This window comes from Anas platyrhynchos, chromosome 4 (assembly GCF_047663525.1).
Source record: "Anas platyrhynchos isolate ZD024472 breed Pekin duck chromosome 4, IASCAAS_PekinDuck_T2T, whole genome shotgun sequence".
NCBI classification, from domain to species: domain Eukaryota; kingdom Metazoa; phylum Chordata; class Aves; order Anseriformes; family Anatidae; genus Anas; species Anas platyrhynchos.
This window is the reverse complement of record NC_092590.1, coordinates 17447417-17467941: the sequence shown is the minus strand read 5'-3', so window position 1 is coordinate 17467941 and position 20525 is coordinate 17447417. Positions and strand designations below refer to the sequence as shown.

General features: G+C 46.3%; 1 protein-coding gene across 18 annotated transcripts in view; it reads left to right on the top strand.

Annotated features, from left to right (window-relative positions):
* EPHA5 (EPH receptor A5) overlaps positions 1 to 20525 on the top strand; it is a 197284-nt gene that overhangs the window by 158163 nt on the left and 18596 nt on the right. For 13 of the 18 annotated variants that reach the window (XM_027455977.3, XM_027455976.3, XM_027455987.3 and 10 more), the window contains 6 exons: positions 2821 to 2886; positions 9335 to 9402; positions 11130 to 11255; positions 12393 to 12578; positions 18125 to 18186; positions 19005 to 19214. In XM_027455977.3, coding sequence (XP_027311778.2) covers positions 2821 to 2886; positions 9335 to 9402; positions 11130 to 11255; positions 12393 to 12578; positions 18125 to 18186; positions 19005 to 19214 — 718 coding nt within the window. The remainder of the gene's footprint in view (positions 1 to 2820; positions 2887 to 9334; positions 9403 to 11129; positions 11256 to 12392; positions 12579 to 18124; positions 18187 to 19004; positions 19215 to 20525) is intronic. The other 5 variants (XM_027455984.3, XM_027455983.3, XM_027455988.3 and 2 more) reach the window with 1 other exon arrangement.

Sequence of the window (20525 nt, the reverse complement as noted above, 5' to 3'; positions counted from 1 at the left end):
CACGCACTTCTGCCCCTCTGACGTTTGAAGTGAGCACGCTGAGGCTGGAGGTGCTTGGTGCAGCGCTGGCTTTCTGACCTGGAGATGCAGGGAACAATCCTTGTCATCGCTCCGGGCTGCGCAAAGGATTAGAAAAATCTTCCCAGAAACCCTCAAGTACTGCAGGCTCTAATCACAAGCCTCTAAAGAACAGCCCATTAGAGCAGCTTATTAAAAGCAACGGATGAGGCTTTCATTTATCATGACTCCAAGTCTTCGACTTCTAAGTCTTAAAAGCCAAAGCTACACACAGCACAGTCTCGCCAAGATGCATCTCGCTGCTAGGAATTCAGTTTAATTCCAAATGCTGTCTGGGTCATCCACAGCCCCCTGGTAAATTAATTACGTTGCCTGAAGGCGCAGTTGTCGGGGCCCATCAGATATATATATATTTTTCATTAACCAAGCATATAGTCCGGGGTTTGAAACAGCGCCAAGGGTGTGAAGGACTCCTAGCACAGGTTTATTAAAGTTGGCTCTCCGGTCAGTTGGGTTTGCAGGCCCCGTAGGCATTGCTGGGGTCACCTTCATGAGGACTGGAGGTCTGATAGCTTTGCTCGTCCAAGATAACTGCAAACGGTGCCGTGGTCGAGCCAAGAAGCTGGGCAGCACCGGCAGGCCCAGCTCTCACCACAGAGGGGTGGGAGGCCCTGCTGCAGCTCCAGGCCTCCCTGCCTCGTCTCCGACCATCTGCAGCCCTGCCCATGGAAGCAGGGCTCGGAGCAGAAGTCACACCTCCTTCCAAAGCCGTCCTGGCTTTTGGCGATGCTGCCGCCTCGGAGTCTCATTCTTTCACAGCCAGGAGGGTTTAACTGGAAGTGTGCTCCCAGTAATCTCCACCCTTACGTGGAACTGTCATCTGCTAACCTTCAGCAGATGCGGGGACTCCTGAGCATCTCTAGGAGCTGAGATACAAGCCCTCACAGGCTCACCGCATGTTTTTGCTACTTGAACCAGTTTAGTTTGTTTCTAACAGCTTTTTATTTTCCCTCACGTTAGGCCTTTTGACTATTTTGACCCCAAGTGGTATAGCACAGCGTTAGGTGGCTGGCATGCAGGAATAAGGCCCTATCAAGCCCTATTTCCCTTGCACTTGAGCATATTTCCAGCCATGTAGAGTGGGATTTCCAGTGCTCTGCGCTCAGCATTGGGAACATATTTTGTTTCAGAGCAGCTCCATTTCTGGTGAGGTGCTTGAGTAGTTTCCTTTGTTTCAGAAACCAGTCAGCTCTTCGCTGTAAGGATGTCTTCGGGTTAATTGAACTGTTGTTTCAAAAACCTTGACTTTCATGCTGAGCGGTGTGGGCAGGTCTGGTGACAGCGACTGTTCGAAAATGCCTGAGGGGGAAAGGGGCTCCTCGCTAAAATGTAAGCTAATTAGGGAGGGGTTATAGTTATTGCAGTCCCAGTGATCTTCCAGAGACCTGCCAGTTCCCTGTACTCAAATCTTGTCAGGATGAACCCAAAAAACAGCAGAACTGACTCAAAATAAATTATGCTCAGGTTCAGTTTGGGTGCTTTGGGGTCTTGAACCTCCAGGGTTAAATTGGATCAACGGAGAGATTTAGTGAGAGCTGAGCTTCCCCCATATTAATATGACTCCACAAGCTGGGGCATTACGAAAATACCAAATACTGTCAATTATAGTTAAAAAAATAATAAAAGTTGGCATCACTGCTTATAAAATGCTTGCAAGTTGTTTTGCTGATGTGAAAGGAGCTTAGAGAGACATTCTTCACCAGTTCTAATTTAAGTAAGCACATAATCCAGTATATAATTCTGTAAATCATTGCATGCCTGAAGTTATTTTGCATCATAATTTAAGGTGGTGCAGTTTCAGAATGTTAATTTTGTCTAAATGGGCTGTTTTAATGCGTTTAGGCATTGTAGGGTATACTTTAAAAAATATGAATGGCACAATTTTTATTTTTGTGTCTTCTAAGATCACACAGTGATTTTAGGAGAAATAATGAGAGATCTTCAGCTGACTTTAACTGGAGTATCTGTCTACAGTGTTGGGCATGTAGGACATACTGAAGATCTTCCCGTTTCTTCTGCCCTATGTTCATTGTATGGATAAATTACTTAGTTGCTTTGCTAACAGAAAAATACCCACACAAGTGCTCTGATGAGGCTAAAGGGCAATTACCGAGGTGACAGGTTGATGCCAGGTGATGACATACTCTGATCGGATAGAGTAAAAGCTCAGCAGCCTCCGAAGCAAGCTGGGGGTGCACACGGTGCCTTTCAGCTCACCACATTTTGGGTTGAATTAGACTGTCTGCTCTCACGCAGCTTGTAAAGCTCTGCTCCTGCAGATGTGTAATGCACGTGCAGAGTTTCACTGATGCAAGGACTGAGTGAGTACATGTGAAAGGGTCTGCAGAAGCAGGGCTTATGTCATCCAGCATGTTTTTATTTTTTTAAAGGTGGTGGAGACAGTACTGCACACATGGCTTGTGGAAAAAGTCACTTGGCCTGCTCCAAGGCGGGTGCTTAAGTTTAAGCACATGGGTGGCCCCGTTAACCCTAACAGTGGCACTTAGGTACGGGAAGCACACAGCTAATTGCTTTGCAGGGCCGGGATGTCTCTAATCTCTCCAAGACATTGTTCCCAACAGTAGCCCATGCCATGAAATTCTTGCAGCCCAGGGTGTTGAGAACCACATAGTAATTAAAACAAAAGGGAAGAAGTGCATATAGAACTGTTGCAAATGTATTTGCGCATTGCCAGGGCAGTGGGATTATTCCTTATCCTGGGCCTTTTTGTTTGCTTTTCAGTTGCTGCGATCATGGCTGTGGGTGGGCTTCTTCTCTGCGTGCTGTTGCCTATCCGAGCCTAACATGGTCAGTGTTCCCACCTGCGCTGGCTCCTTTTCGTGTCCTCCCTCCGTGTTTTCCGTGCACAGTCTGCCTCTCCCTCCCTTTCTTGTACTGCCCTGCAAACCCGACCTCTGCGACCAGCTTGGCTATCTCAACAAGTGCAAATAGCCTGACCCCGAGCAGTGTTCTTCCAGTAAGAGCAGGGTTCCCAGAGGAAAAACCCGATGCGATATGCCTCGATTGATCCAGACAACACGCTGGAGATGTTATGTGGCATAGCAAAGCTGAACACCACGTGTGCTGGGCGCTTCATCAAATTCTGCTTCCTCTCACCGAAATGGGGGGCGCGGGTGGATTCGTCCCCCTAAAAAAGGGTGGTGGAGGGCAGGCGGGTGTGTGTAAAGGTTGTGGCATTTGATGGCATGTAACGTGCATGTCAGTGGAACGAACCGAATGTCATTGCTGCCAATGACATGGTGCTGTTTGCAAGGATATGCTCTGGCGGCGTTGGGCATATCTTTGCGGGCGTCGGGAGCTGGGTGTCTGTGCTGCATGCTGCCACGTCCTGCCACCGTCTCCTGCCAGGCCGCCTCACCATTTTCTGCTCTTCTGTACTCTCCTCTCCTTGCCAATGAATTGAAGGAAGGGTGATTTCTAACTTCTGTTGGTATGACTGGATGCAGGTTGAGTTGCTTCCCTGGAAGGGAATCTGGTTTAGGTCTCTGAGTCAGCTGTAACCCGTGCAGGCAGAGATCTTTCCAAGCTTGCTGGCAGCCTTGTGAAATCTCCCCGATCAAATACCTGCTTGAGACCAAGATGTACCACTCACGTTTTAAACTCTGAAGGGTTTGCAGTGTAGCTGGGTGAGATCTGTGGAGCTCTTCTGCTGCTTTTCTGGGGGGGATGCTGCTCTCTAGCTGCCATGGACCATGGCTCTCACCGAGATGGACCATTTATCTGTCCTCTACTGCAGTATTTTGGGGTATTTTTAAATTGGTTTTCATGAATTCTGAGTGCTTAAGAGCAGCATTAGCAGGCTGGGTTGCTCAGCTTGAAATGTTTGGCTGCAAAATGCTGTTCTGGGACGTGTTTCTGCAAGACACTCGTTTGGCATTGATTCGGCACACATGCAGCCCCTCTGTGGGATTCGGGCTTCAGATTTCCTCAGGTAGGACCACGAGAAGAGGGTGGCAGCAGTGGAAACGTTACCAGAGGTGCCAGCTCAGAGGAGCCGAGCGCACACAGAACGGGAGTGAACTGAACAGTTACGAAGAGAGAGGTGTGCAAGGAGAAGTTGGCTGACCTGGAAAACGTCCCCCGCAAGTTTCCTCCTCAGCTGTAGAGAGAATAACGTGGTGACAAGCTGCTGTTCTGGGAGGGGAAACGGGAAAAGGGACTTCAAGGCACGGACGCCATCAACTGTGCTATAGGAAGGCATGACAAGCTCTTTAAAGAGATTTATGGAGATCACTTCAGAGGGAGCTTCCTGCAAGAAGAGGAAACGGTATCTTGTTTAAATTATTTTTAATTGTTCTGGTGGTGATTTAGGCAAGCAGGGAGTCATTCAGTGCACAGGCAGGGAAAGACGTAAGACTAAAAATACCGCTGCTGGAATTTTTGAAACTTCCTCTGTAAGGCATCCAAGTTAATCGGAGGTCAGCTGCAGGCTTGCACACCGTGGAGGGGCACGGCCATGCCTGGGAAAACAGCTGTGAAGGTGGTGAGTCTGCAGTCCTTGGAAAGGGAACCCGCCCTTCTTCCCCTTGGGCCAGGCATCCAGAGTGTCACCTCGGGATCTTATCTTCATTTTATAGCAGTCCCTTGAGTATGCCGTTGGTTTGTGGTACTAAATGTATTTAAGGATTGCAAGCAGCAAAGGTGAACGCTGGATATGGACCGACATCACTAGAGGAAGGCTTTTGCCTTTGGCTCTCAGTTTCAGCATCATTTATCAAGGGTAAAACTATTTGCTGTACAAGTTGTCGTCTCCACACAGAAGCAGAGAAGACGGGATCTTGGCCAGATGGACGAAGCCCTGTTTGTTTGTTCCTCTGGGCGGAATGCAGTCCTGCCCTGCAATACGTATGCAGCCTTATTGCTTTAACATCTTGGAGTAAATAGCCTTAAATGAGTGCTAAGCCCTGGTAAACAACAACCTGGTGGTCCTTGCAAAAACTCCTATAAAATGCAGCTCGAGGTGAGTCGGGTGTACTCCTCAAAGCACGAGATGTGCTTCTGAGTGAAGGTCTGACCCCTGAAAAGCAAGTGGGGGTTTGTTCGCATTTCAGAGAAGTGCACCGAGGTCATTTATCTCATATTTAAGAGATAAGATACATGCATAGAGGTCTTTGCAGGACGGGGACAGGAGATTGCTGCTTCAGGGCACAACCTGTTTTATGGTACTGGCTGCACCTAGCAAGGTGAGGTCCCTTTCCTCACTGGGGACTTCTGAGTGCTGTCCCCATGTTTCAGTGATGTTTTGGCCATGTGCTGAAATGCTTTGACATTCTGCTGTAAAGAGGTGCATAAACACTCTGCTACATCATTGCCTAGGACTTGGATGTCCATGGTCCAGCCACTTTTAGAGCCAGTCCCCTGAGCATGTCCTGCATGGGTTGTGGCCCCAGCTAGGGGCTTGGAAACTCCTTCCCTTTAGCATTTTGTGTCTCTGGGGATGCCCCAAGCAGCTGAGGTTCCACACGACACCCAGCAAGGGCACTCTGAAGCGCTGGGTCAGATGCAGATATCTCCAGGGAGAGCAAGCATCTTCCTGCCTTGTTCCTTGCTGCTGGAAGGATTTTTCTCCATGAGTTGGCTTCTGCTGTGCGAGGCAGTGGGCACTGGTTTCCCAGCTGGGTCCTTCATCTTTCTACCTGTCCGCTTTATATTTTATAAAGCTATATAGGAATCATTTTACAAGTTCACTTTTATAATCTGCTCCATAAATATTTTATGAGCTGCCTGCCAATCTGCAAGTAGTTTTTAAATAAGACATGATGCTTTAAGAATATTTAAAGTCTCACGTTTTTCCTCTGATAGTTTTTTTTTTTTTTTGAAAAACACAGAGCTGTGCAAGGAAGACATCTGCTTTCTAGATACAGAAACTGGGACAAATCCACAACAGGAGTAAAGAGTTGAGATTCAGGTGTGCTGCTGAATTACATTAACTCTTTGGCTGAGAGTCTCCAGCTCAGTGGGAGACAAAGGGAGCATCAGGATCTTTATACTTTTGCTGTATGCGGTACAGAAATGATACAGGAAATCTGTTTTGTACCATGACAGCAAATGGGAGAGTGAATCTTCCATCAGGAGACTTCAGATTTAGAGCTTCTCCAGGAAGCATTAAGAGCAAGCGCACATGCAGAAATGGATTATTTTCCCAAACAACTGGGAGATTTTTCAAAAAGCTGTATTGCAAAACCAGAACATTTAGGTAATTTTATCTGCTGGTTAGGTGCACATACTGAATCAGGACTCTTAATGTGAAATAGAAGATTTTTCTGGGATTTAGTTAGGTGAAAAAAAAAATCTTTAGTTTCTGGTATCTAAAAGAGCTGAAGGCCCAGAATGGAAGTGTAATTTAGCCCCAGCCAGCATGTGCATGGCCTGGTTCTCTGGGTAGCTTAAAAAATTAAGTGTGTACAGGGCACAAATGACAGCCATGGGCAGGTTGTGCAGAAAGCTTCGTTAGTGACGCCCCATTCTGTCTTCAGTTGTACTCCGTCGGCTGCAATTTCGCTTTGGTGGATCTTGCCGAGGCTTGTAATGACCCTTGGGGGTTCCAGAGCTGGGTTTTGTATGCTAATGTGATGTGCTGCTCTGTGTGTTACGCAGCTCTGGAGAGGGCACAGCCGAGGCAACTTGTTTGCATGGGCTTTCAGAGTGCATCCCCGTGCAGTAAAACGCTAACTGCTTGGCACGAAGGTAGGCTTAGAGCACTGCATGCCAGTGGTCGTGTGTTCTCCGTCTCCCTCTCCTCCCTCTTGGTGGTTGAATCATCGGGAGATGCAGTTAGTAAAAAGGGTCGTGTTGGAAAAATGCATTTATGGGTGAAGCCCTCTAAACCTGAGAAAGAGATAAGGGCACTTGCTTTAAAAGGTGAGCAGGAGAAATTTTAACACGCTTTTGGTAGGACAATGATGAATTGAAACATCTGTGTGTTTTTCAGAGGGAAATTGACTTTCTGAATATACACCTCGAAACCCCTTTCATGCACGCACCCCAGTGCAGAAAATGATTTCTGCAGGAAACTGATGGAGCTTCTGGCAACTCGCAGAATCAAAACTGGGGGCTGCCAGAAGTGGGAATTGATGCTGAGACCCAGACCTTTAGTCTTTTTACTTCCAGAGGGAGACAGTATGTTGAAGGAGGAGAACCCATTTTCACCCAGGGATCGTAAATACCAAAACACCCTTTGAAATGACCCTTACTGGGGGGGTCTCTGCGTACAGCCACTGCTTAGATTGGAGCTCATCAAGCAGGACCCCTAGGAGAAGAGCAAGGAGACGAGCCACGCCGTGAGCACCAAAGTGGGGCTACCCAGGCTGTGTCTCCAGGCTGTTCCTCGCCGCCGGCATCAGTTTTGCATCCGGAATGCGATGGTCGCTGCTTGGTTGTGGTTCTGTCACTGCCGCTGAAGTCATGCCCTGCATGGATGGCCTGGCTGTTTTATCGAGCACGATCCATGTGTTGGCCCTGTCATCCTTCTGCCTGTGCCCCCGGATTGCTTGTCAGCCTCCCCCTGTCTTTGCTGCACCTCGTATTGACCCGTTCCCCCGTGCTTGCACAACCCCTGCAGTCTGTTTTTTCTCCTCTCACCTTGGCTCACGTCTCCCCTCCTGTTAGAGGTAAGCTGGCACTAACCCCAGGACCTCGGCCCCGTGGGGTCTGGTCCTGCCAGGGCCAGCTCAGCGGCGGTGCCCACGTCCTGTTGTTGGCCTTTTGCTTTTAATCACGGTCGTTTCGCAAAGCCAGTGCCAAAATCCTGTAGCCGAAAGGCTGCTTGGCCCCTTGCAACCAGGCAGACAGCAGTTTGCAGTAATAGGACTTCCCACTGAGGGCATGTTTCATGCAGATGCCTATTACTGTGTCCTCCTAATTGCAGTTTTGTTTCTGCTAATCGTACGCTCTTCCTTGCTGTGAGTTGTGCTGGAGCACGTGCCTCCCCCCGTCCCAAAATCCTGGGTAATGGAAGAGAAGACTCCCGAGTTTCTCAGCTTTAAATGGTAACCTGGGGCTTTCTGTCAGAGGTGTGACACCCGGCAATGCAGCTGCACACCGACCGCCTTGATGGGCATTGCTGGCAGGTTTTTCACTCTTCCAAACAACGTTCCTATGTCTCACGTCCACGTGGTCTGATTTAAGGGTGACTCAGTTCCTCTATCTGGTTATCATATCGTGTCCTTGGAAAGACAGGCAGATATATGTGCATCCTACATACCTCATCCCATATATCAAAATATATGTGTGTGTGTGTGTGTGTGTACGTAGCAGTTGTCCTTGCCTGTGCAGTTACCCTGTAGCTTCCTATGGGGTTATTGGAGTGAAGCAGGTCTCAGAAATGCCACCAAAGCAGCCACTTGGTGCTAATGTGATGCCATTTCCTAAAGACCCAGTGAGAAGGCTGGGGGCTGAGTCAGGGAAGAGCAGCCCCAGGCTAACAGGAGGATTCCCTGGCAGAGCTGTGACTCCCACGTGGCTGTGTTTGCAGCTCCATCGTGGGATTCAGCAGTGTCCGTGCACTGCCTGACACTAATGTGGGAGTGAGATAGGTCAAGCAGTGACTGTGTGCTTTCTTCCATCCTTTCTGCTGCTGGTCAGAGGGGATTGCATGAAGGGTAGCTCCTCCGATAAGGCAGGAGACATGCAGGAAACCCAGTCAGAGCCAGGAGTATGTAGGAGACCTTTGAAGGCCGTGATCCAACGGCTTTTTTTTTCCTTTTTTTTTTTTTTACACCATCATTTTGCATGTGTATAAGATGCTAGTGTTGGCACAAGGCTGTTTTCGCAAATACCTAAATTGAAAGTTCTGTGCGAATGCCCAGTGGGTAAAGGGACTGTGCAGCACAAACAAGATGGTACCTGCAAAAGCTGGGGTCTTGGCACTGAGGTCCAGGAGCTCCCACTTCTGCAACTCTAACGTTTCATCCCATTCCCCTTCCATTGTCCTTCCTGTTCTTGCTTTTTTCTTCTTAATAATAGCTAAATTAAATGTACGGTAGAGTGGAGTTTTCAGAAGCGTCGGTGGGATTTAGAAGCACAAGTCCAATTGAAAATCAGTGGGCCTTGGGCCCTGAATCCCGTTAGGGAAATTGCAAGTAGTTTGATGAGCTAAAACTGGGACAGCAGTGATACGGCCACTTGAGAGGTCGGATTCATCGCTGTTCTAGGTTTTTGTGCCTTGCGTGACTGAGGTATTGAGGGGGGCTCTTTTATACCAGAGACAAAAGTGTTCTTCTTTTGTTTTTTCCAGGCGATGTGGTTATAGCAAGGCTAAACAAGATCCAGAAGAAGAAAAGATGCATTTTCATAATGGCCACAGTGAGTAAAGATTGAACGTGTATATGTGTGGGTTTGATTCTCTCTGGTAATGAGAAATACAAGTGAGAGGTACTTTTTTTTTTTTCAGAAACCATTTTCCTGGTAATTCACAAAAGAATTCACTTAATTCTGTTATTTTGCAAGTCCCTATCTGCCCTTGCTCCAAGCCCCACAGAGACCTGAGTGCAGGTGTAAGTGTTTGAGCAGTCCTTACACCTGCCCAGTTATTTTTGTTCCAGCACATTTTTGTTCCAGCATGGAGCGAAGTGGATCCCTGTTTGCAGTGGATCTGCCTAGCGAACAATTTTGTTTTGTTTCACCGTGCTGGGGTATACACTGTGACTCAATATGCTCTTAATTTTGCCTGGCTGGCATGTAACAGCTTACATACCGTGGTCTGGATGTGTTTGCCCAGAATACCTGTTTTTTTAAATCTTTGGTCCATCCCAGCCAGCCATGAGGACCAAGCCCATAGCTACTCTTTGCCCTTGGATGCCTGTGCAGAGGTGTGAGGAATTCATAGATTCCTCAATTTCAAACTTCTTGCTCCCAGTAAGCTTTCAGAAATGCCATGTTAATAACCGTAAGCTGATCTGAATTTGTAGACCTTTATGGTGATGCTAAATCGTACATACCATGGTTACTACCAGTCTTACTGTACATCTGAAGCCAGCCTTTGAAAAGCCTTCCTTCATAAAGTGTTGTGGGATCTCTGGATGCGTAATAGCAAAGTGCCTTTTGGGGTGGAAAAGGCAAATGCATCTTGAGCAAAAGTCAAATTTCCATTAGAGCTATGTAATGAAGGCAGCAGGAAGCAAATCAATTAAGAGCCACAATGTAATGTAGCTGTCTTATTAGACTGATGAGCAGTTCTTCATGTGAGTAGCCTTAATGATTGTCAAAACAAACTTATAATACAGATAATGAAAATACTTTTTTCCTCAAGTCCTGGAGAAAATGCCTGGTATTGATTATATTTATACTGTTACAACCCACAGGCTTTGTACTGCAAATATTTTGTTCATTTAAATCTCAGTAGCTCCATCTGAAATAATGTGCCTGATTGATTAGCTAATATGAGACTGGTAGGGCACAATTTATTGCAGCTCTCCTTTAACCACCATCCCTCTGACTTGCTTGGCAAGTTGTTCCTCAGCCTTTTGCATTTCGGAACTCCTCTTCACGGCGTACCCTTTCTGCAGGAGGGCTGCTGATTCGGGCTGTGTCTGGCTGACAAGCCTCATCCCAGCGCTGTCAGATACCTCAAAGCCTTTATAAACCTTTGCGGTGGGGAAGAATTACAGATGAGGCACCGCAGCATGCAAAGACAGAGCTGCCTGCCCAAGGTCACGCAGGCACTCTCTAACGATTCCCAGCCCTGAAACGAGGTCTCCTGACGCCACCCGTTTGCACCAGGCCCTGGGCCAGCCTGTTATGCAGCACTGAGAGGATTTTTTAGCTGCTTGTCCTTCCAGCTGAGCACTGCCATGTGTTCCTCTAAATCTGATAAAGACATGTGTGTCACACACAAACTAAGTGTTATTTTCGGAGAATACTTGCTTGCACGGTGTTCCAGAGCACAGAGCATTCAAAAAGCATTATCTATTCATTTTTTTTGCAGGAGAAATAGATTTCCCTGCTGCCGTGTCTTCCGGCAAGGGACAGGAATAGGCATTATCCTTGTCTGTCACAGCCCGTGCTGTTAATGCTGTAATTTGTGTTCGCAGTTAAACTGCCTGGAGTAAGAACCTACATTGACCCCCACACCTACGAGGACCCTAATCAAGCCGTCCACGAGTTTGCCAAGGAAATAGAAGCTTCGTGCATAACCATCGAGAGAGTTATTGGAGCTGGTATGGAAATGTGTTTCGTGACCCTTAGCAGCATGGAGGGATGACTTTTCTAATGCTAGAAATCAGAGAAGGGCTGTGAAATATGTGTGCTGTTAGGCACTCGGCGTGTTATGTGGAGCATACCCTTGTTCCAGCAGAAGCCAGGGACAAAGCTGTCATTGCCTGCAGTTCTGAAATCCAGTGATTGAACTAAAAATGGCAGAACACTGTCAAGTTTGGCCCACGATGAGTTATTTCTATGGATGCTAAGGAAAATGAGTCACTTAATTTTCAGTTTCTTTCACACCATTTTAACTTTTTTTCTCCTCCTCTATTAAGGTCAGTATTGAAGCAAAAATTAAGAATGAGAACTCATCTGAGAGTAAGAAAAAATACAAACCAAAGCCCAAAGCACTTAACTTCCTTGGTTATAAGAATCAGTTTCCATTTTCTTTCAAGTGAAGCTGTTTATTTGGTCTCACATCTAACATTAGGAATATTTGGCATCCTCTGACACTCCATTTTTGGAGATAATTTACTGTTCACCAGGAAAAATATCCATTTAGGCTACTTCAAAAAAAAAAAAAAAGTAGTGGTAAAATTGGAAAGGGTGTATAGTCTATAAAAATATATGTTGCTGTGAGAGGCTAACAGCATTCCATCTATTTAACTTACCAAAGGAGGGTTAAGAAGCAACTGGTTTGTGTTTTACAGCTATCTGCACAGAGCAGTGATATAGGATATGACAGAGGTCTTTCATCTAGTAAAGAAAAACATCATGAAATGAGAAAAAAAAAAAAGGAATATAGAGCATAGCTATTTAAATATAGGAAAATTACGTACTGGAATAGCTCGCCTATGGATTTGGGGTAAAATCCATCACCAGGATTGTTTTGTTCAGTTCTGGTTCTTTCTAAAAGACCACGATTTGCAGCTTCCTAGTTTTTTTCTGTTTATGAATTATTTGGCTTGTGGTTTGCTGGCTATTTGAGATGATGATCACTGTGATGTTCTGCTTTCCATATTCATGAATGTGGGACAGGCCTGTGTATTTTTGATTAGCTTTCTATAAAATATGGGCTGTATCCTGTAGACAGGCATGTTCCATGCATTCCTTTGGCATGCTCTGATCCCTTTTTTTTTTTTTTTTTCCTGAAGGTGAATTTGGAGAAGTCTGCAGCGGGCGGCTGAAATTACAGGGAAAACGTGAATTCCCAGTGGCAATCAAAACCCTGAAGGTGGGCTATACAGAGAAGCAAAGACGAGATTTCCTGGGAGAAGCAAGTATTATGGGGCAGTTCGATCACCCCAATATCATCCACCTGGAAGGCGTCGTCACAAAAAGTAGGTACAGATTGCTGAGAGCTGCTGTCTCTGAACTCTGACTTATGGGAGAGCTGGGAGAGGAAACATTGTGTAGCTCAAGCTTTGAGCATGTGTTTTATCTATTCTCAACCCCCAGCAACTCCCCTTGCTTGAACTTTCACACTTTGTGAAGGTCCAGGAACAGATACCCAAACTTAGGGGAGTTTGTACCCAAAGGACTTCAGTGTTCTTCCAGCTAAAAAGGATAGCTAATAGCTGAAATGATAAAAAAATTAAAGTCCCCAGGCGTAATACGTATGGTCTAAGAGAAAGTCCCTTTTCAAAGGTCTGAGATTATGCCATGCCTGGCCATATCCAGAGAGGGGGGTTGGTCATGGAGACAGGAATAAGCTTAGGGCATCTGAGTGCCAGTGGAGTGTACTGCGTGACTTCAGCCTTCCAAAAGTTCAGCAACATCTTTTTCTTGAAATGAGGCCACTCAGGACCATTTTGAATACAGTGACACCGAGCCATCCCCTCAGTGCTTGCAGCAGCTCTTCACTTCTTATTTCTGCCTTTATTTCTATACTTTTGAAACTGCGTGAGGCACAATGTGAGCAAAGAAGTGCCAAGAAGTGGGAAGCAGTTTCCCTGGCAGAAAAGAGAAAAAGGAAAGAAGACCCTGGTGGTTTCTGGCTGTAATATTTCAAGAAACCTCTGTAGCAAAGTGCTGGCCAAGGTTGCCCACAGGGAGGGTAGTGATGGTACCTGGTGATTGCTCACAGGGGATGTGAGCAAGGACAGAAATTAGCTGAAGCTTTGTTTCCCAGAAGCAGGGAAGAAGAATGGGAGCATGGCTGAAGGGAACAAGGCTGTGTAAAACCATTTTTAAGACGAGCTCCCCTTGGGATCTGCTAGTAATGCCTATAGCAAGAGTCGTCCCTGATGCCAGCATATAGATATGAGAGGGGCAAGGACCTGGGGAAAATGTGAAATGACTGGGAAAACGTATCAGCACAAGAGTTACTGCGGTCTGACGGGTCAGTTAGCAAAATGGACTTCAAAAACTTCCCCAGGCCAGTCCTCCAAATTAGTGTATGCACTAAACATAAGGATGGAGGACAGGGCAGCACGTCCGAATGTGCTCAGCCCACACCTCTCTGGCTGTCAGCATGGTGCTGCTGAGGTAGGAGGGCTGTGGGAAACCTACAGAGGTGTCGTTGCTCTTCCATTTGAAAGCCTTAGAGGATTTGGAGGGGCACAAGTGTGCGTGGATGTCCCCGCCACAAACAGAGCCACAGGTTCCCTCTAGCATTTTTCAGCATACTAGATGCGAGCCTGATATATCCAAGATAGAAATAAGCTCAGTTAAGTTATTTGCACCAAGGATTTTTTGTTGGTAAGCCCTTCTTCATTTTAAAATATATTTAAGTGTTCAGGCTAGCCTGAGAAAGGCTACCCTCACAAGTGTGAATGTCTGTCTCCCCTCTTGCCTTCATGACTGTTAATGTTGGAGCTTAGAAGATGCAATTTAAGCGCCAGCATTTGGGACTGTGTGGCTGCCATTAGCACCAATTGTCGTTCATCAGAGGCACTTCTCCAGAATCAGCTCTTTTTCAGAACTGCAATAAAGCAGATACAAAGACACTAGCTGTTTGTCCTGTTTGTATCCTTATAAAATACTCAGAATTGAGGGTGGTTGGCAGTCGACAGCCTTTTCTTGTATTTTTCTTTGAAATTACATTTCCTAATAACCAAGACAGGTTTCTACTAAAAATTAATTGCATAAAGGCAGGGGAAAAAAAGCCAAGGTCTGGATTTGGATGTGACAGCGAGTGTTTTTTTTGTAGAACCCCACAGCCCATGCAGCAGCTCTGCCCTGGGACTATGTCCCTGCTGTGTGTCCTGATCTGAGGGACATGTCCCCTTGCATGCCCCACCAAGAGCAAGCAGAACATTGATTGTCTGACCCAGCACGCAGAGCTGAGTGCATTAAACAAAAAGAAATAAATAACCAGAGAGGTCAGTTTACAGGGTGAGGGATGCACATTAAAGTCTGAAGTTTTTGTTGGCTTCAGGAGAAGATGAGAGGGCACTTGGCTGAGTTCCCGTGGGCTCACTGGGGCAGGACTCAGGGAAGGCAGAGAATTAAAATGAATAAACAGCATCACCTTGTGTAGTCCTTTATGCATAAAAGCCTCGCTGTGCCTGTCTGTCCTGGACAGGAGGTTCCTATTTCTAGCCCTGAAAGGATGTGGACTATTGGGCAGGAAGTGAGTGACGTTCCTGGATCCATAAAAGCTGCTGCTGACATGGCCTTGAGCCTTTCTGGCTGCCAGGGCCTCAGGGGATGGGTGGGAATCCCACTTTTAGGATGCAACTCCCTAGTGAGCTGATTTTTTCTTAAAGCAGCCATCCTTTCTTAAGGGCAGGGAAATGCTGGGGGATTTGCTGCCCCACTGAAAGCCCTGGATTCGTTCTGGGGGCTGGGGTTGGGAATAAATGCCAGAGGGAGGCTGAGGAAGGCAGTAAGCGCAGCCATACGATCTGGCAGTTGCATTGAACACCTCCTGGCTCCGAATTTCAGATGTTTTCCTCAAAGATGAGTCAAAAAAATGGTGTAGAGGAGGAAGAAGGAATGCCTTGCTTTCCCAAGTTTCCAGAGAGTGGTCAAGGTATCAAAGGGAGCATAGATCCAGGTTTTAGCTCCCTGCAGAGATTTGAGTCCAGCAAGCCAAGGGGATTCTCTGCCTACCGTGCCCTGGGCTCTTCTGGCTGGTGCTCTCTAACGGCTGTGTTTCTAGGTGTTCCCTTGGCAAGGATGTAATCACAGGACGAGGATGGGTATTTAAGAGCCCCTCTCCACCTGAGATCCTTAGCCCCCCACTTACATCCCCAGTAGTTCTCCCTCCATCTGTCCCGTTGGAGCTGTTCCCCTTTAGAAATCACGTTTGTTTAATTCAGCATTTATTGAGCCAGAGGCGAGGGGATTCAGCAGTTACCCAGCCTGCCTCTTCTTCAGTCCCCATTCCAAAGTAAATTGAATTTTTCCATGCAAACCATGGCAACTTTCACATGGAGGGGCTGGAAACCCTTTCTCTCCTTGCTGGACCAGAGCCACTTCTAAATTGGACTTGAAGCGACTGGGGTCTGGATGCAGGGGGTGCATATACCCTGAGCTCCTCGTTAGCTCAGGAAATGCTTGTTTACCACACTTGAGATTTTTCCATCAGACATGCAACCCTCTGGAGCATCTTTCCAGCTTGTTTTCTTTTCTTCTGAATGTACCAAAACAACCTTTATGAATCCAAGACTGTGATGCTTATCTCAAGCTACTTTTTAACTTTTCTTTCCATTCAGCAATCCAGTCATTGGCCTGCTGTAGGTTCAGATCTTTAGCATAAAATGTCTTTGATGCATCATGATTCACTCTGGAAGCAGATGAAGTTGAATTGAATTAGTCCATTTTTAATTCTGAATGGGAATATCCACGCAGGGCCTTAATGCCATTTAATCACTTCAAATGCCCACCTTTAGTTAATTTGGGTTAATTGTCTTCGTTGTCCCCGTGCAGACAAGCCCTCAGCTTTTTCTGCTTTACAGAGGCAGCAGTCCTGCTTTCATTAGCATCCTGTTCCATTGCTCTGACAATGCGTACGTGGATAAGAATGACATCTGTGCACATTTTATGGCCCCCTCACACCAGCAGGAGGGAGCCCTGCTGACACAGAGGATCAGACCAGCCTGTTAGAAGGGCCAGTGTTTGCTTTTAATTTACTTTGTTGACAAGTTATTCTATTTGTGCCTTTATTTCCATGCTCTTGGATATGGGGCTAATTTATTCCACAATTACTGTCAACCTGCAGCAGTCAGATAATGAAACGTGAGTGCCAGAAATCTTCTTTTCTTTTCTCGGATGGAAACCCAAGGCAGGAACCCGAAGGAGGTCCCTCAGGGTGGTGTCATAACGAGATGCCAGTCATGCTGCAGTGCTGCCTTTAGGTGGTTGAGATAAGGGACCCCACGGTACAGTCGGTTTGCAGTCTGGCGTTAGACGGGGCACGTCATAAATAGCAGCACCGTCTCTGCAGAGATTTTATGGGAGGTGACTTAAGGAACCTGGGTTTTGCCTTAAATCACTCATTTGCAATGCGGAGAAATACCTTGCCCGTGCACAGACGGGCTAAAAGCAGCAGCTTCGCCTCGTTGCAACCCCGGTGGCTTTTCAGGATTATCGTAACGGGAAGCTGCACTGCTGCAGGTAGGGGCAAAATTTTGGTAGAGAAGAGGTGCAATCACCAAACACTTGTTCAGTGTAGAAAGAGGGTACATACATGCGTAGGGTTTCCTTCCTTGCATAGCACACAGCATCTCCTTGAGCACGGAGACTCTTCTGTGTGCTCAGCTCCACGTGGATGCGAGTCTGCCATCCCTGAAGGTGGGGCCCGTAATGTCTGGGACACAGGATATTATTCGTGGCCCCGAGGTGCGTCTCTCATTTCAAAAATAATACTTCTGGCAAGCTTTGAGCTCAGACAATAGCTGTGGTATTAGCTTAAATAATTGAAGCAGCACAAGTCCCTTTTGCTGCGAAGGTAGTGTCTGCACAACAATGAGTGGTTTGATTGACGAGTTCACAATTATCTTTATTATGTAGATAATTAAACAGTAAATTAGGCAAACAGTTAACACAGAGGGAAAGTGGGAAGATTAAGATTAATCTTAGTGGTAAAGTCTGAACTGGTTTTTAGGAGCATTTACCTTCACGTGCATGTTATGACATGTGGCAGCTCTCGTTGATCATTTTTACAAAAGACATTTATAATGCACTTTACAGATAATTGACAGCTCCTCTTTTGTCTGTGCTTCATGCTAGCTAATGCAAATTGATTTAAATAAAAAATAATTTACATGTTCTTATAAGATTTCATTGAATTTACAAGGGCTGGAGCACACCACATTAATTATTGCTATGCCATTGTGGCAAGCTAGCGAGAAATTAGATATAAAAACTGAGCAAAAACTATATATAATTACCATTAAAATGACTCGGGCATGAAAATTAATCAAATGGATTTGGAAAAACATTATTATTCCTGTCAACAATAGGATGCCAGGTCTTTTGTTAAGAGCTTTTATTTTATTTTATTTTTTTAGTACCTTACTGAATCAGTACAGTCCACATCTTGTGAAGAGATCTTGTTGTTATTTAGGGAAGGAAAAAAGGAATCAACACAGCAAAGAGCTTCCTGAAATTGTAGTTGCAGCAAAGCTGCTTGTGTCTCCCAGCACGCAGGGTTTGGTGCTCACAACCTCTTCCACAAATGTCATCCAGCCCTTCTAGGAGCTGATCCCCCATCCATAATACAGCACTTCCCTTTCTTCCCCTCCTCGATTCTTCTTTCTTTCTGTACTTCTGGGCAAAAAGCGTGGGCATCCTGCTGGGACAGTAGCGTCTCATTTTCAATTTACTGTTGCGTGGCTGCATATTCACATCAGAAGCATTATGAAAAGACTTTATTTTTGTTCATGTTTTTAAGTAAATTACCGCTAATGATCTGATCTTGTGCTCTTCTTTTTTCCAGGCAAACCGGTAATGATAGTGACAGAATATATGGAGAATGGCTCTCTGGATACATTTTTAAAGGTAACGTTTAGAACTCATTTCCAGGGGGATCTCGGTTAAAGTTGGTGGTCTCTGCAGAAGGTTAGCATCAGTGAAGATGTTTGCTGGGTGCTCGTCCGGCCATTACTGCTGTCCGGAGGCTGGAGTAACTCGGTTACCTGTTTGGCCTCTGTTTATACAGCTGATGAAGGACGTGGTTTGTGCACTGATACAAACAGGTAACAAGAAATTGCAGCCTACTGTGTTCGTTCTCAAAAGCAGTCTGCTGCATCAAAATGGTCGACTCATCCTGCAAAACTTGTTGATATTTCCAGAGCACATCCATGCTGCATCATGGCAAAACCCAGACATGTCAAAGTTTTTTCAGGAAACGTCAGACCTAGAAAAGGGAGAGTAGGGGATGTGGTTGGGACTGTAGCATAGTAACACAGGGAAAGCCCCTACCCCAGATATTCACACATGGACCTCGAGAGGTAAGATTGAGGAGCAGCTTGGCGCCGTTCAGCCGGCTGACTCAGAGATCGTCCGCCCTTGGTGTTTTTGTACACAGAGCTACATGTGTTCACTCCCTGTAGCAATCTCTTCATCAGTCACTATTGGAAATAGCTCTCTCCTTGATCTCCAGTTAAAAGAACTACATTTCCTTAGCTTTGTCTCTAGAGATGCTTATCCAAACAATGAAACTTTGAAAAGCTTCATGGTCAGAGCATGAGAGTAATGAATTATTAATTTCCCCGTTTTTCTTCCCTGGAGACTTGCCTTTGCATTTTTATTTGTGCACATTCGATGCTGAGGGTGCAGAGGCGCTCAGCTGATCCAGTGTCTCCTTCCTTTTGCAGAAGAACGACGGGCAGTTCACGGTCATTCAGCTGGTCGGGATGCTGCGAGGCATCGCGTCAGGAATGAAATACCTGTCTGACATGGGTTACGTGCACAGGGATCTCGCTGCCAGGAATATCCTAATCAACAGCAACTTAGTCTGCAAGGTGTCCGACTTTGGCCTCTCCAGAGTCCTAGAAGATGACCCTGAAGCAGCATACACTACCAGGGTGAGTTCCAGGGATAGTGAACGGAGGAAGAAAAATGTATTCCCTGCCTCATTTTGGTATTCAGGCTTTTTTGGCCAGGAGGTTTCTACAAATCTAGAGCCCCTAAACTGTGCATGAGGGTTTGGCCAGGTGTTATCAGCTAATTCTTATCAGATCAGTTTTGCAAATGTCCGCACCTTTATAGCGAGGATGGCCGAAGCAAGCAGAACTTAGGGGAACCTGAGTCAAATAGTCAATTCTGCAAAAGAGTCATGCTCCCAGCTGTGTTCTGTCACCTCTGCTGAACACTGAAGGTCAGGAAGAGCAAGAGTTGGGCGCTTTACTTAGGTACCTAAATACAGGTATTAGCCACGGTCTCCTGGATAATTTAACCCATCTCAAACATTGGCAAGCACGTAATGCCTTTTGTTAATGAGGCACGTTTTCCCTTCCCATTAAGGGTAATTTTCCCCAGCCTGAGGAAGGGCTGCTCCAGCCTCGGTGCTCTGCCCCTTCTCCTGTGTCAAGATCATTCCCTTCTGGGCATCAGCTCACCTGTCCCAGCGTGAGGCCACGCAGCCCCAGTGCCACGGAGAGGGGCTGCACAGGACCCATCCCCTCCAGCACAGGCTCTGGAGAAAGCCTCTGATAGTCGTGGCAGGTTGGCACGCCTCAGTGCTGCCTATTAACACATTTTTCCGAGGGTATTGTGATGGGAGCTCTCTGGGTCACATTCCCAGTTCCTGCAGAGCTTTTTGCAATCTGGGAAAGACGTTTCAGCTCTTGGCAGTCGCAGCAGCCCCACGACGGGGCTCGGCGCACGGCTGGACCAGAGCTTCCCTGCAGGCTGGAGGGCTCTCATCCAGCCCTGCTGCGTCTGCAACGTGCTGCTGTGTGCTAATTGGCACTGCTGAGAATCTAGCCCTTCACTTAAGGCATGCACTGATAAGCCTGTGAATAAATAATTATTGGAAGACAGGACTTTTCCTAATTTGCTTTTTAAATGCGTTCCAAATTCTACCTTTTTCTAATAACAAACAGGGAGATTTTGCAATATGTAGCTCAGCACTGAGAGGGAAAGACTTCACAGTAAAATACATTTGGATATAAATCAAGGGAGACAACTCTTTAAACCCAATGAGAAAAGTATTTCTTAATCCAAGCTCTCCCCTCACCCCCAACCCCTTCCTTCTCAGAGCTGGTTTGAAGTTTGATTTCTGAAATGGCAGAAAGGGGAAAAGGAACTACCAAAGCACATTTGACAGCTCTCGCTATGCCCGAGTAATAGCACTTAGACAATAAATGGTACAAAAGATAAACCACAGCAATCTG